The sequence below is a fragment of the Tauraco erythrolophus genome, chromosome 7 (genome assembly GCF_009769465.1).
Source record: "Tauraco erythrolophus isolate bTauEry1 chromosome 7, bTauEry1.pri, whole genome shotgun sequence".
NCBI lineage: Eukaryota > Metazoa > Chordata > Aves > Musophagiformes > Musophagidae > Tauraco > Tauraco erythrolophus.
In genome coordinates, this window is record NC_141471.1 from 768,002 (window position 1) to 781,534 (window position 13,533).

The 13,533-nt window shown below is 54.2% G+C and overlaps 1 protein-coding gene across 2 annotated transcripts in view; it reads right to left on the reverse strand.

The window, feature by feature from the left end:
• Positions 1-674: 674 nt before the first annotated feature.
• KLHL18 (kelch like family member 18) overlaps positions 675-13,533 on the reverse strand; it is a 30,643-nt gene continuing 17,784 nt past the window's right edge. The window contains exons 4-10 of one of the 2 annotated variants that reach the window (XM_086614791.1): positions 10,818-11,016; positions 7,861-8,021; positions 7,554-7,690; positions 5,925-6,162; positions 4,162-4,266; positions 3,730-3,841; positions 675-1,061 (exon numbers count right to left, since the gene is read on the reverse strand). In XM_086614791.1, the coding sequence (XP_086470917.1) occupies positions 675-1,061; positions 3,730-3,841; positions 4,162-4,266; positions 5,925-6,162; positions 7,554-7,690; positions 7,861-8,021; positions 10,818-11,016 (1,339 nt within the window). The remainder of the gene's footprint in view (positions 1,062-3,729; positions 3,842-4,161; positions 4,267-5,924; positions 6,163-7,553; positions 7,691-7,860; positions 8,022-10,817; positions 11,017-13,533) is intronic. The other variant, XM_086614792.1, reaches the window with a different exon arrangement.

Here is a 13,533-nt window from a genome sequence, read left to right on the forward strand (position 1 = left end):
GACCAGTTTTCCCCTTCCTAGTTTCTCCATCACGCGGCTCTCGTGGAGAAGTCTTCCCCACCCAGCTCCGCTTCGGGAAGCCAGCGACGTCTTGCGTAAGCAGCACCTTCAAACATGGGGTCTGGATGCGGTCCGGGAAGCGACGCCGATGGGATTTTTACTGTTTCGATCCGTTCCTGGATCTCACCTGGCAGCGAGTCGCCACGACACCCAAACATCTCCGCTGCCCGAAGCCTGGGGGTACCGGGGCCGCTTCGCTGCTGCCAACGGGCACAGATGCATTCTCCAAGTCATTAAAAGTGGCTGTTTTTATGGAGCAATTCAGCCCGGCCCCTGCTTCCCCCAGCCCACGACGGCGTTTCCCAAAGGCGCAGCCGAAAGCCGACGGCGAGGGCGGTTTGGAGAACCGACGGCGAGAGGGAGGGTTTGCTTGGCCACAGCTCCGAGCGAGGGGTAAGGGGTGGCGGAGGGAGCCTCAGCCCCAAAAATCCATGGGTGAGGATGGTTTCATCAAGTTTTTTCCCCCCTCTGTGTACTTGTGAATGAGACTTGAGCACCTGGAAACGCACCTCGGTGGCTATCGCACCACGGAACGCTCTTGGAACCTCTCCCTGGATTGTCATCGAAAAGACGGTGACCCCCCAACCCCAAAACCCCCCCCAAACCCTTTCTTCTCAGATGGTCAGGAGGGGTACGCAGCCCACGCCCACCCCTCCCTCGTGGCAAACCATGGGGGCCATGAACGTCCAGCGGTTTGTCTCCGGGTCGTACATTTCCACGGAGCTGAGGTTGGACTGTCCGTCGTAACCCCCCACGGCGTAGAGCCGGCCGCAGTTGGCCACCAGGGAGACGCGGCTCCTCCGCGTGTTCATGGGGACAATCAGGTACCACTGGTCCGCCACGGAGCTGTAGACTTCGGCGATGCTGAGGAAGCCGGAGCCGTCGTAGCCGCCGCAGACGAACATCTTGCTGCCCAGCGAGGCGGCCCCGTGGCGGCAGCGCTTGTTGAGCATGCTGGCCACCGGGTGCCAGGTGGCCGTGGGGTGGTTGTAGTACTCGACCTGCGGTCACAGAGAGAGAGCACGGCGTTAGGGGACCCTCGCCGAGACCGATTCTGTATCGTTATTAAGCCTTTTCCTAACACCCTGGATCCCACCGGCCGTTGCGTTTCACCCCGCTCCCTCTGACCTCAGCCCAGTGACCCGCTGGTGGGCAGGTGGAGGGGGAAGACCACCTGCTATGGTGGTCTCCCCCCCTCTCCCCACCTGCTACGCTGCAGAGACCACGGCAAATGCAGCTTTGATGATGCTCCTTCTATCTCTCTTCCCTCACCAGCTTCTGCGTGGTGTTTTAAACAGGAATCGGAGCCCCAGCACCAAAAGGATTGAGCACCCTTCCATCAGAAGTTCAATTATTCCAGGATTGTGTCTCGATTTCAAGGTGGTGGGTTTTCCTCAGGCACACAAGACCCTGCTGCTGCCCCAAGGCAGAACCAGCCAAAGCTCTCACCATACCCATGAAACGTGTGTCCACGCTGTCCTTAACCATCCCTAAGTCTCCCCTAACCCCAAGCAAGACCCCTCACTCTCTCCAGGCAGCACATTTCAGCTGTAACAGTTCCAACTTTCCCATTTCTCACGTCGGACGCCCACCAGCTGGGACGTGGTTGAAGCCTACGTCCCGCAGCCCGCGGCACAGGGTAGGGTTTCGAGCCTTCCTCTGTGCAGAAACCTCTTTCCCGTTCGGAAAAGGCTGACATCTCCTCCCCGTGGTTTTGTAGAGGGACTATCTGCCACCTCAGGGTGTTAAAAAAACCCCATCAACCATGATTTTGTATCCTTTGGTTTTCCAGAGAGACCTGGAGATGGACCCTTTGGCAAGGGCTCCAGCACTGCTCCGAAGTTGTCATGCTCGGGAACGCGCTCAGACCAGGAGATTTGGAGTTCTTGGATCTGGGGGACTTCAGGCTGCAGACAACAGCCTGCTCCTGATCCGCTGAGCACGGCAGAAATAGTTCTTGCTGCTCCCAACAAATCCTTTACCAGAAATTTCTCAGAGCAGAGAAATTCTTGGACAGACCCAACTCAGATCCGGCTCCCCACCTTCTCGCTCCCGAGCGGATGAATTGATCTTTTCTGTTCTGCATCAGGTTTTTCTTTAGAGAACAGGAAACCATCCAGCCAATTCCTTATGGACCACTCGGTGGATAAGGAATTGGCTGGATGGTCGCACTCAAAGAGTTGTGGTCAAAGGCTCAATGTCCCAGTGGTGCCCAGCGATGAGTGGTGTTCCTCAGGGGTCAGTACCGGGGCCGGTGCTATTTAACATCTTTGTTAGAGACATGGACAGTGGGATTGAGTGCACCCTCAGCAAGTTTGCTGGTGACACCAACTGTGTGGTGTGGTGGGCACACTGGAGGGAAGGGATGGCATCCAGAGGGACCTGGACAGGCTGGAGAGATGGGCCTGTGAGAACCTCATGGAGTTCAACAAGGCCAAGCGCAAGGTCCTGCACGTAGGTCAGGGCAATCCCAAGCACAAGTCCAGGCTGGGCGGAGAATGGATGGAGAGCAGCCCTGAGGAGAAGGACTTGGGGGTGCTGGGTGATGAGAAGCTCACCATGAGCCGGCACCGTGTGCTGGCAGCCCAGAAAGCCAACCGTGTCCTGGGCTGCACCCAGAGCAGCGTGGGCAGCAGGGCGAGGGAGGGGATTCTGCCCCTCTGCTCTGCTCTCGGGAGACCCCCCTGCAGTGCTGCCTTCAGCTTTGGGGTCCCCAACAGCAGAAGGACATGGAGCTGCTGGAGCAGGGCCAGAGGAGGCCACGGAGATGATGGGAGGGCTGGAGCACCTCTGCCATGGAGACAGGCTGGGAGAGTTGGGGCTGTTCAGCCTGGAGAAGAGAAGGCTCCGGGGAGACCTTCCAGCACCTTCCAGTGCCTAAAGGGGCTACAGGAAAGCTGGAGAGGGGCTTTGGACAAGGGTGTGTAGTGACAGGACACGGGGCAGTGGCTTTGAACTGAAAAAGTGAATATTTCTATGAGATCTGAGGGAGAAATTTTTTATAATGAGGGTGGTGAGGCACTGGCACAGGTTGCCCAGAGAAGCTGTGGCTGCCCCATCCCTGGCAGTGTTCCAGGCCAGGTTGGATGGGGCTTTGGGCAACCTGGTGTAGTGGAGGGTGTCCCTGGCCATGGCAGGGGGGTTGGAACTGGATGATCTTTGAGGTCCCTTCCAACCCAAACCGTTCTGGGATTCTATGAAAAACTGAAACACAGAGCAGGTGGAAGTGGTCAAGTGGCCTCGTGCCACCAACTGCCTCTGCTGTGAAGCTTGACTCGATCATAATCTGTTTCTGAAACTGACGCCATCAAACTGGCACAGAACGCAGAGGCAAAAGCCCGACGTCTGGGATACTTCAGAGCTCAAAGGGACGAGGATGCACCGATAAAATGATTCAACAAGCGAAGGAATTGGGGAGAGGACAAAAGGCGTTAGCTCAATCCTTTTGGCACTGGGGAACTTCCAGTCCAGCCCAGTTCCCAGTGGGTACCTGGTTAGCTCATTTCTTCCTGAGCACGAAGAAAGGCTCTGGAAATGACGGAATTAGGTGGAGCAAACATCGATGGCACTTTGGGTGCACAGGGAAAGGGCACGGAGCCCTCCCAGCCCGGGCCGACCTTTCGGCTCGCTGCAGCGGGTGAAGCTCGGCGCGAGGCTCGCGGGACTTACGCTGTTGAAGATCTGTAGGCCGTCGTGTCCTCCTGAGACGTAGATCCGGCCCTCGAAGACGGTGACTCCAGCGGCGCTGCGGTTGGAGCTCATGGGGGTCACCACCGTCCACCTTGCCGGGAGAGGAGAGAGGTCAGCAGAGGCTCCTGCACGCACGCGGCCCGCGGATTATTTCAACTCGATCGGATTCTTTAGGATTGGGTTCTAACAACTCTCCATGAGTCACTTATTTTTATTTAAACCGTGGTTTTGTTCGCTTGCATCCAGTTAAACTCTCGCGAGGAGGGATGCTGCCCCGCTGTCAGGATATAAAGCCTTTCCCGTATCGTTCACCGTGTTCCGTTTACAGCCCGGACACGCAGCGGAGCCACGACATGGCACCGCTCTAGCAGCAAACAGACGGACCAGCTTTAGGGTATGAAGAGCTCTTACTTGTTTGTTTCTGGAGAATAGGACTCCACGGAGTTGAGGGATGAGTTTCCATCGTATCCGCCGCATACATAGATCTGCCCATCCAGCACCACTGTTCCCATTGCGCTGCAATGAATGGTGAGAGCCCGTGAGACATGCTGTGGGCACTGCCACGGCGTCCAGAACACAGTAAATATGTGCTGCCTGCCATCACCTCCTTCGCCCCACCAAACCTCCTCCTCTTCCCCCTTCCTTCACCCCCAGGCTGCTCAACTGCTCAATCCCATCTGAGCGTCGGGTCTCACGGGTCATGGAAGACGCTTGTGGCAGGAGCACAGCCCTGGTCTCCTTGTCAAAGGGACTAAAGCAAAACACAAGTAGAAGTTTTCATCCAGGCTGGATGAGGCTTTGAGCAACCTGGTGTAGTGGAGGGTGTCACTGCCTGTGGCACGGGGGTTGGAACTGGATGATCTTTGAGGTCCCTTCCAACCCAAACCATTCTGTGACTCTATTCCATGATTCTGACCCAGATCATGGGTCAAAATCCCAGCAATTCCAGCTTCCCATGAAGGACCTCCTTGCTGATGAAGATAACTCGGGCGAGGGACATCGCTGCACAGCCTCAGGAGATGCACTAGCTGTTGTTGAATGTAAAGCTCGTTAAACCCAGGTGCCTGACCACCATTACACCTTGGAAATCCCATCTTTAGCTCCCAAGGGCTATTAAACAGGATGCTTCAGACAAGAGACTGGAAGCCCACCTTGAAAACGTTGTCGGGAAAGCTTCTTGCAGAAGCTCGGCAACGCAATCCTCAGCGATAAAACCTCAGCACTGTGTACAATAACTGATGTTTTCCTCCACACGAGAGCATCCAGCACCTGTTCTGCTTGGCTTCAAGGCAGGATTGTGGAAGAGCAACTGCCTCTCGCCGTGAGAAAAGCTCCCAGGAACCTCATTGCTATGGAAAAACGGAGCTTTTCTGCTACAAATCAGAGCCTCGTGCTCGGGGTCTCATGTACTCAGCCGCTTGCAGCGCGCTCTTCCCAACATCTCAGACCACAAAACCCCACCAGCTCTGCTTGTCAAGCACAAACACCTTCTCCTTGGCTGTAAACTCTTCTCCCTGGGTTATAAAAATACTCTTCTCCTTCCCAGCGGTGGTTTTCTTACGCTTTCCGGTAGGGAAAGAAGATGCCAGCGCTGGACAGAGATGGTAAAATGGGTTTACTGGACTCCCAGCAGCACAGGAGGTTCCTAAACGGTGCTCACCAGTGCCTTACCTACCATCTGGTATCATGATACGAAGAAACGAGGCTCTGACCACCTCCTTCGCCACTCCAGTTCAAACCCTTACAGACCTCACCAGCAGAACCTCATCACTCTCTTCTACTTCAATCTTGTACTTGGACTTCACTCCTTGATGCCACCAAAACTGAGCCCCCTCTGCAGCTTACAGCCCACCCTGCTCAGCTGGTTTTTGCTTGCTGAGGTCTGCACAGCTTTCCTTGTAAACCAGTGCCACGATGCACACACACAACTTCGTTGAGCTGCTGGTGGTTTTTTTCCCCTCTCACCAGCAAGGAACACCCAGACTCAGCGTGACTTGCCTGCCCCAAACATGGCCAAGAAAATCCCACCTGCTTCCATACCGCTCCACTCCTCCTTTTTCCTCCTTTCCACATGTGAAAACCTTGTCTGGTGCCCACCATCAGCCCTCCTACCTCATTTCCACCCGTCCATCCCGCTCCAAAGGTCCCCTTCCCACTGAGCGAGCCGCACGTACCTTCTCTTGCTGTTCATGCTTTCCACTTTGGACCAGGAATCCATCTCCGGGTTGTAAACCTCCACGGTGCTCAGCCTCAGCTGACCGTCGTAGCCGCCGATGGCATAGAGCAATCCGTTCACCACCGCCACGCCGACTCGGCTCCGAGCCGTCGTCATCGGCTGGCACTTCTCCCACCGGTTGGCAATGGGATCAAAGACTTCCACCACATTCAACGAGTCACCTGCGTAAAAATTTGCTACTCAAATTAAAAGAGGGAGATGTGATGAAACACGGATCTAGCCCGGAGCAGAGGCACGCGAGGGATCGCTGCTCTCACCCCAAAAGATGGGGAGCACGCAGGGACTTTGCCTGCTCTTCTCTGGGAAAACATCTAGAATCATGGAATGGTTTGGGTTGGGAGGAACCTTAAAGATCATCTAGTCCCACTCCCCCTGCCATGGGCAGGGACACCCTCCACTACTCCAGGTTGCCCAAAGCCCCATCCAACCTGGCCTGGAACACTGCCAGGGATGGGGCAGCCACAGCTTCTCTGGGCAACCTGTGCCAGTGCCTCACCGCCCTCAGAGAGAAGAATTTCTTCCTCAGATCCCATTGAAATCTCCCCTCTTTCAGTTCAAAGCCATTGCCCCGTGTCCTGTCACTACACATCCATGTCCAAAGCCCCTCTCCAGCTTTCCTGTAGCCCCTTTAAGTACTGGAAGGTGCTGGAAGGTCTCCCCGGAGCCTTCTCTTCTCCAGGCTGAACAGCCCCAACTCTCTCAGCCTGTCTCCGTGGCAGAGGTGCTCCAGCCCTCGGATCATCATCTAGGCTCTCGTATGTCCTATTCCGGGCTCTCACAAACCCTAGTCCAGCCTCCCTGCTCCCATATCAAAGCCAAGTTCAGAGGCGTTTCCCAACCACCTCTCGACTCACCCGCAAAGAGACCCTGGTCTGGAAAATTCCCATGAACTGCACTCGGCGACGCAAAAGGACTGTGGCGTGTTTCAACGCTTGCCCCTACCCTGTGCTGTGAGACTCGACGAGTCCCAGGCTGTGGAAGTGGCACTTGGGATGACCTCAAAGGGGCAGCAGAGACCTGCGATGTCACGGCTGTCACCGCTTCCCGGGAACAGCAGCTTTAGGAGATATCAGCGGCGTTGGGTGTGCCTGGCGTGCCAAGCAGGTCCTACATCCTGCGATTCAGGTCCTACATCCCAGGGGAACCAAGTTGTCTGAGGCTCCAGCAGATGGTTTCATGAACACTTTCTGTCCCCTTTTCACACTATGGCTAAGCTCATGCAAGCACGTTGTGTCTGCATGTGTGATCCCACAACCCCAACATCACCACCTAGATACCTCCGAGTTCTGCTTGTTGCCATAGGCAGGGGCACCATCCTCAAAACACCAATTCTTTAAGAGAAGCAAGAATAGCTGTCCTAAAAAAACCTGACCTAGACAGAGTTTCTAGGTGGAAGAGGTTAAATTAGAGGCACAGCCACCTTGACCCTCCCACTGAAATGCTCAAAGTGGTGCACAGAGAAGGAGAAACTGCCCAACGCTTCGCATGAGGGAAGTTCACGATCCCATCGTCCTACTCAGCCAACTACGCTGCTCCCTCCGCCGCGGGGAGCAGATATGCAAGGTACCTGCTGAGTTAAGTCCTCCAACGGCATAAATCAACCCCGCGATGGAGGTACAGCACCGAGGACGGGTCTTGAACGCTGGGAGGTGCGGCCGGCGCTCTGGCATGAGGTGATAATCTTTCGCCTCATCAACTAGATCCCTGAAATCAAAGCCGAATAATTAAAGAATTCGGTTGATATGATGAAATCTGACTGTCTTGAGAGAGAATTTCAGTCTCCCAAGACTGCTAAACCCCGTTCCTGCTATCTCCCACCCTACTGAGGGCCCCCATCCCCTGGGTGGTTCTCCAGCCCCATGTCCAAGCCTCACCTGCACTTGTGGCAGCAGCGGACCAGGTCGTCTTGTTGCACGCGGTCAGTGAGAAACTGAGGTCGACAAAGGGGCAGGCGGATTTTGGAGAGGAGCTCGGGTAGAAAGGACTCTCTCTGGTCTCGGTCATACCGTATCCAAGCTAACGCAGCTTCAAACACCTACGGAAAAGAGACATGGGAAGCTGGAGTTCTGGGTTTGGTGGTTTTTCCGCAAATTCCAGTTGTATGGCGGAAAAGAAAGCACGTATTGACAATGATTTTCCTCCAATCTCAGGCGACAAGGTTTCAGGATGGAATGGTGATGGTCTGCAGAGGGCTCTCCCGTCGTGCGATGCTCGGGTGGTTTGGCTTTGGCATTGCTTTCTCTGCCTCCAACTCAGTCCCCAGTAATACTGATCTGTCATCCCGTGGGATGGTATGTTTAGTACGGATGTTTTCAGGGAGAGGAGGGAGCTGGGAAGAGAATTTTGGTAGAGGAGGTGGGACAGAACGCAAGACTGTGTTTATTTAGTGTCAAAAATCAGCAAAGCGTGGGAGAAGAAGAGTATGGTGCTGCTGTATGAAAAAGCAGAGGACAGTTCTGACGAGAGGGATCTATCTGTGATCTCTGGATAACTACACAGCAGACATCTCGAGCTGAGCTGGTCCCTCCAGGCTCCCTTCGCAGTCACTGGCGAGGCAGAGCTCTTCAAAGGATGGTTCTTCTGCCCTGGTTTGGATGGCTCCAGATTACAGAAGGAGCCTGGTGACTAGTTTAGCTGGAGACATGTGCTCCTTGGGTCACAGGGCTCTCACGGTCAGAGCCTGAGCTGGGCTGTCTGTCTACACTAGCACTTACGTTCAGACGGCTACATCCAAATCCCACCGCTGCCACCCAAGGCAGAGCACCCAGCTGGGCACAGCATCCCCAGCAGGCCCCCTGACCCACAGCGGGCTCCCAGAAGATGCAGGAGGATGGGTCGCTGTGGTCACAGCCACCACCTTGCAGGATTGCTGCCCTCCAAACCAGGTTACACACTCGCTTTGGGTGGTGTTTTGTTGCAACCTGTGGTGGTGGAGAAAACTCCAGCAGTACCACTGACCAGAGCAAAATTATGAAGTCCTTACGGTCTTCCGGTACCTCAAGGGGGCCTACAAGAAAGATGGGGAGAGGCTGTTCAGGAGGGCCTGTTGTGATAGGACAAGGGGTAATGGTTTTAAAATAGAGGGAGGTAGATTCAGGTTGGATATTAGGAAAAAATTTTTTACCATGAGAGTTGTAGAACACTGGAACAGGTTGCCCAGAGAGGTGGTGGATGCTCCATCCTTGGAGACGTTCAAGGCCAGGTTGGACGAGGCCCTGAGCAACCTGATCTAGTTGGAGATATCCCTGTTCCTTGCAGGGGGGTTGGACTAGATGACCTTTGAAGGTCCCTTCCAGCCCTAACCATTCTAAGATTCTATGATTCTGTAATTCTTTTATGGGGGAGATCTGAAGTCACTCATATCGCCTCTCCTGAGGCTTTCAGTGCCAAAGTACTTCTTCAACAGCACCACGGTGAGCTTAAAAAACAAACTTACTTCCACTCCACAAGGTGCTTTTGACCAGCAGATAGGCTGCACTGCACTAAAATACTGCTGTTTCTGAAGAGGGGGCTGGCAGATGCCAGGGCACAAGGGAACTGGAGGCTGGAGCTACAGAACTTCTCCTATGGAGACAGGCTGGGAGAGTTGGGGCTGTTCAGCCTGGAGAAGAGAAGGCTCCAGGGAGACCTTCCAGTGCCTGAAGGGGCTACAAGAAAGCTGGAGAGGGGCTTTGGACAAGGGTGTGTAGTGACAGGACACAGGGTGATGGCTTTGAACTGGAAGAGGGGAGATTTCAATGGGATCTGAGGGAGAAATTCTTCCCTCTGAGGGTGGTGAGGCACTGGCACAGGTTGCCCAGAGAAGCTGTGGCTGCCCCATCCCTGGCAGTGTTCCAGGCCAGGTTGGATGGGGCTTTGGGCAACCTGGTGTAGTGGAAGGTGTCCCTGCCCATGGCAGGGGGGTTGGAACTGGATGGTCTGTGAGGTCCCTTCCAACCCTAACCCTTCTGGGATTCTGTGAATCGTCACCAGGGACGGACTCTTTGGATTCCTACCTGCCCCACAAAGGATCCACTTGGAAAAAAACAGCGAGAGACAAATTTGTGGAACAATATAGCAACGTGGCTGGAATGCGAAGCAGGTTTCCCTCCCTTCCCATTTCAGACAGCCGGACTAACAACGCACTCTCTTACCCTACAAGGAGATGGCTGTAGGTCTGCTTTTCATTTGTCACCTCCCTAGTAACCTCCTCGGAAAGAGCAGGACAGATTTCCTGGCTTGAGGACAGGTTCTGTTTCTCCTGCAGACTGTCAGCCCACTCCTAAGGCTGCTCAGCCCTGCTTTCTGAAAAAACAGAAAGCAGGGAACAAGCCAGTCTACAGGAACAAGCCAGTCTACAGGAGCCCCTTGATGGCAAATTCAGTGGAACATTGACTATAAAATGCTGCGACACTCTCAGCAACTTCTTTCCACCTCTCGACTGGAGCACGAGCTCCATGAGGAAGAGCTCCCTGCTACTGCCTACACCCTCAGCCTCAATTCCCCAGGTCCAGCAACTGTCTGACAATAAGGGGCACAGCTTGAAGGTTCTCAGGACCCAACCGGTGCCACCTCTGTCACTGATGACTCAAAACAACGTTGTGCAAAATCTATGGTCCGAGAAGCCCTAGCAGGCGTTTCTCAGAGCAAGGTAATGCTGGCAGCAGCGAGAAGTGGGGCTCAGGGAGTTTTCGTAGCTCTGTTTAGCACCTCTTGGCATCCCCATCATGCCAGGGCACTTTCTCAGCTTCGCTCAGCCCAGGGATAGCGTCGTATCTCATTCTACTCCCAAGCAACCAGAAACCTTCGAAGGAAAAAACTGTCTCTGCCGAGACCTACACCAGGTACTCACCTGCTCTTCAGACTTCACATTGAGCTCATCCCTAGAAACGAGCTCCAGGACGTCTTCGAAAGGCAGCGCCAGGAACTCTTCGGACATGGACACCTCCACGAAGTGCTGATGAATGAAGCTGTTGGCAGCGTCGTAGAGCACCGCACACATCATCGTCTCCGCAAACTGCCGCACTCCCAGACAGTTCTTAGGGTGAAGCCTGGGAAAGGGGGGAGAGAGGACAGCAAAAGTTCCATGGAAGGATGGAAGGAATTACAAACAGGTTCAGCAAGGCAATGCAAGCCTCAGAGGGTGCTGTGAAAGCCACAGCTGTGTCCTCTTCAACTGGCAGGTTCCAGCTCACTGATGAGCACATCTACACAGAGATCCAAAGGTGAATCCACAGCAGAGCCAGAGGATGGAAACCTCAACTTAAAAATGTCCCCTCGGACCTGCCGAGGAGCCCCCGGGCAGACTCAGGTGGCTCTGCGTGAGGCTGCAGGTGGTCAGTGGAGGGGAAGTGTGAGGTTCTGCACAGCAATCACTCCCTCTCGCATCCCGGGGTGCACAGGCTGTGCATCTACCACCTTCTTTTTTTCATTTTTAAACTCCAGTATTGGACAAAGCTGGATTCAAGCACATGGCGCAAATACCAACCATCGGCCTCTGTTTTTCACCTTATGTCTTCACCAAGTAGCACAGAACAGCATCTGTTACAGCTTCATAAAGTCATTCCCTGACATTAAGGAGGTTTATCACCAAAGACTCTTTTGCAACTGGAGTGTAGACAGTGAGAAGCACCACTGCAGATCCGAGCCTCTCTCCAGCACGGCCAAAGAGCTGCTGCCTAAAGCTGCTCAGCAGGATGAAGAATCTGGAGAAGACGATATTCCTTACAGTCATGTGCTCTACAGAGACATGTATGTGTCCTGGACACTCCCATCCAAACAAGAAGCCCTGCCCAGCAGAGGCATGTCACTGCTCAACAAGAGCGATAGTTGTGTTGTTTAGTGGCGCTAATCATCAGATACGAAACTAAGTGATACCTACGTGCAAGGTGCTGCACGTGGGTCAGGGCAATCCCAAGCATGAACACAGGCTGGTGGAGAATGGATGGAGAGCAGCCCTGAGGAGAAGGGCTTGGGGGTGTTGGTTGATGAGAAGCTCACCATGAGCCGGCACCGTGCGCTGGCAGCCCAGAAAGCCAACCGTGTCCTGGGCTGCATCCAGAGCAGTGTGGGCAGCAGGGCGAGGGAGGGGATTCTGCCCCTCTGCTCTGCTCTCGGGAGACCCCCCTGCAGTGCTGCCTTCAGCTCGGGGGTTGCCAACAGCAGGACATGGAGCTGCTGGAGCGGGGCCAGAGGAGGCCACGGAGATGATGGGAGGGCTGGAGCACCTCTGCTCTGGAGACAGGCTGACAGAGTTGGGGCTGTTCAGCCTGGAGAAGAGAAGGCTCCGGGGAGACCTTCCAGCACCTCCCAGTGCCTAAAGGGGCTACAGGAAAGCTGGAGAGGGGCTTTGGACACGGGGCAATGGCTTTAAACTGAAAGAGGGGAGATTTCGATGGGATCTGAGGAAGAAATTCTTCTCTCTGAGGGTGGTGAGGCACTGGCACAGGTTGCCCAGAGAAGCTGTGGCTGCCCCATCCCTGGCAGTGTTCAAGGCCAGGTTGGATGGGGCTTTGGGCAACCTGGTGTAGTGGAGGGTGTCCCTGGCCATGGCAGGGGGGTTGGAACTGGATGATTTTTGAGGTCCCTTCCAACCCAAACCATTCTGGGATTTCATATGGGGAAAACACCTTGGGCTCTGATGGTTCCAGTGTCTAACAGCCTGCACAAACCAGGCTCAGCCGTTGCCAGTGGTGTCCAGACACACACGAGGATGTGACATCGCTCGTGTTCACTTTGGGGAGAGCACCCTCAGCTGCTGTGCTAAGAGCAAATATATAGCACTGACGGGGGGGACTTTCACGTGAGGATGACTCCCGGAGCTCACGCAGGGCTTCGTTACAGCACTACGGACCTGTCTGTGCACAGGGGTCTAAAAACATCCCAAACCTTCATCCCATTTAAGAACGAGAGCTCAGGGTGCATGCTCCAGCTCTCCAGGACGGTCAGAGACTGCTCATTTCCTTGTTATTAAATCAAAATGACAGCTGTGCGCTCAAATCCAGCACTTAACTCAGGACACTCCGTTGCTCCTGGTAGATTTGGCAGCTAAATCTGAGAAACCAAATCACCTTTTTTAACCTACATATGGATACAGCTACCCAAAGCTAGTAGGGACTCAAAAAATCAATGCAATCTGTCTCTTTCCAGCTCGCTGTCATATCCAGTACCTCAAATAAAATGTTTTTGCAAGAAAAATGAACACTCTGTAACCTCACGTAACTTAATTTTAAACAAACTGCACAAAGTCAGGACACACACGCGACTAAAAAAAAAACGGAGACGTCTCAAACATGGGAGGAAAAATTGTTTTCTCCCCAGCCTATGGTTTTAGGCAACGTCTATTTAGAAGCAGAGAAAAAGAACAGGCTGAGATGTTCCATTTATTTGGGAGGTATGTTTAGCATCACGCCACGGAATACGCTGAACAGCTGTAGGGAAGCCGTGCCGGGGAAACCGAACACGTAAGAACTCCCTGGCACGATCCGGAGACGCGTGTGGTACGCTGCCAAAGAACAGCCCAGCTTTGCTGGTTCCAGCTCGTGCTGCCGGAACAATCTTGCAGCCAG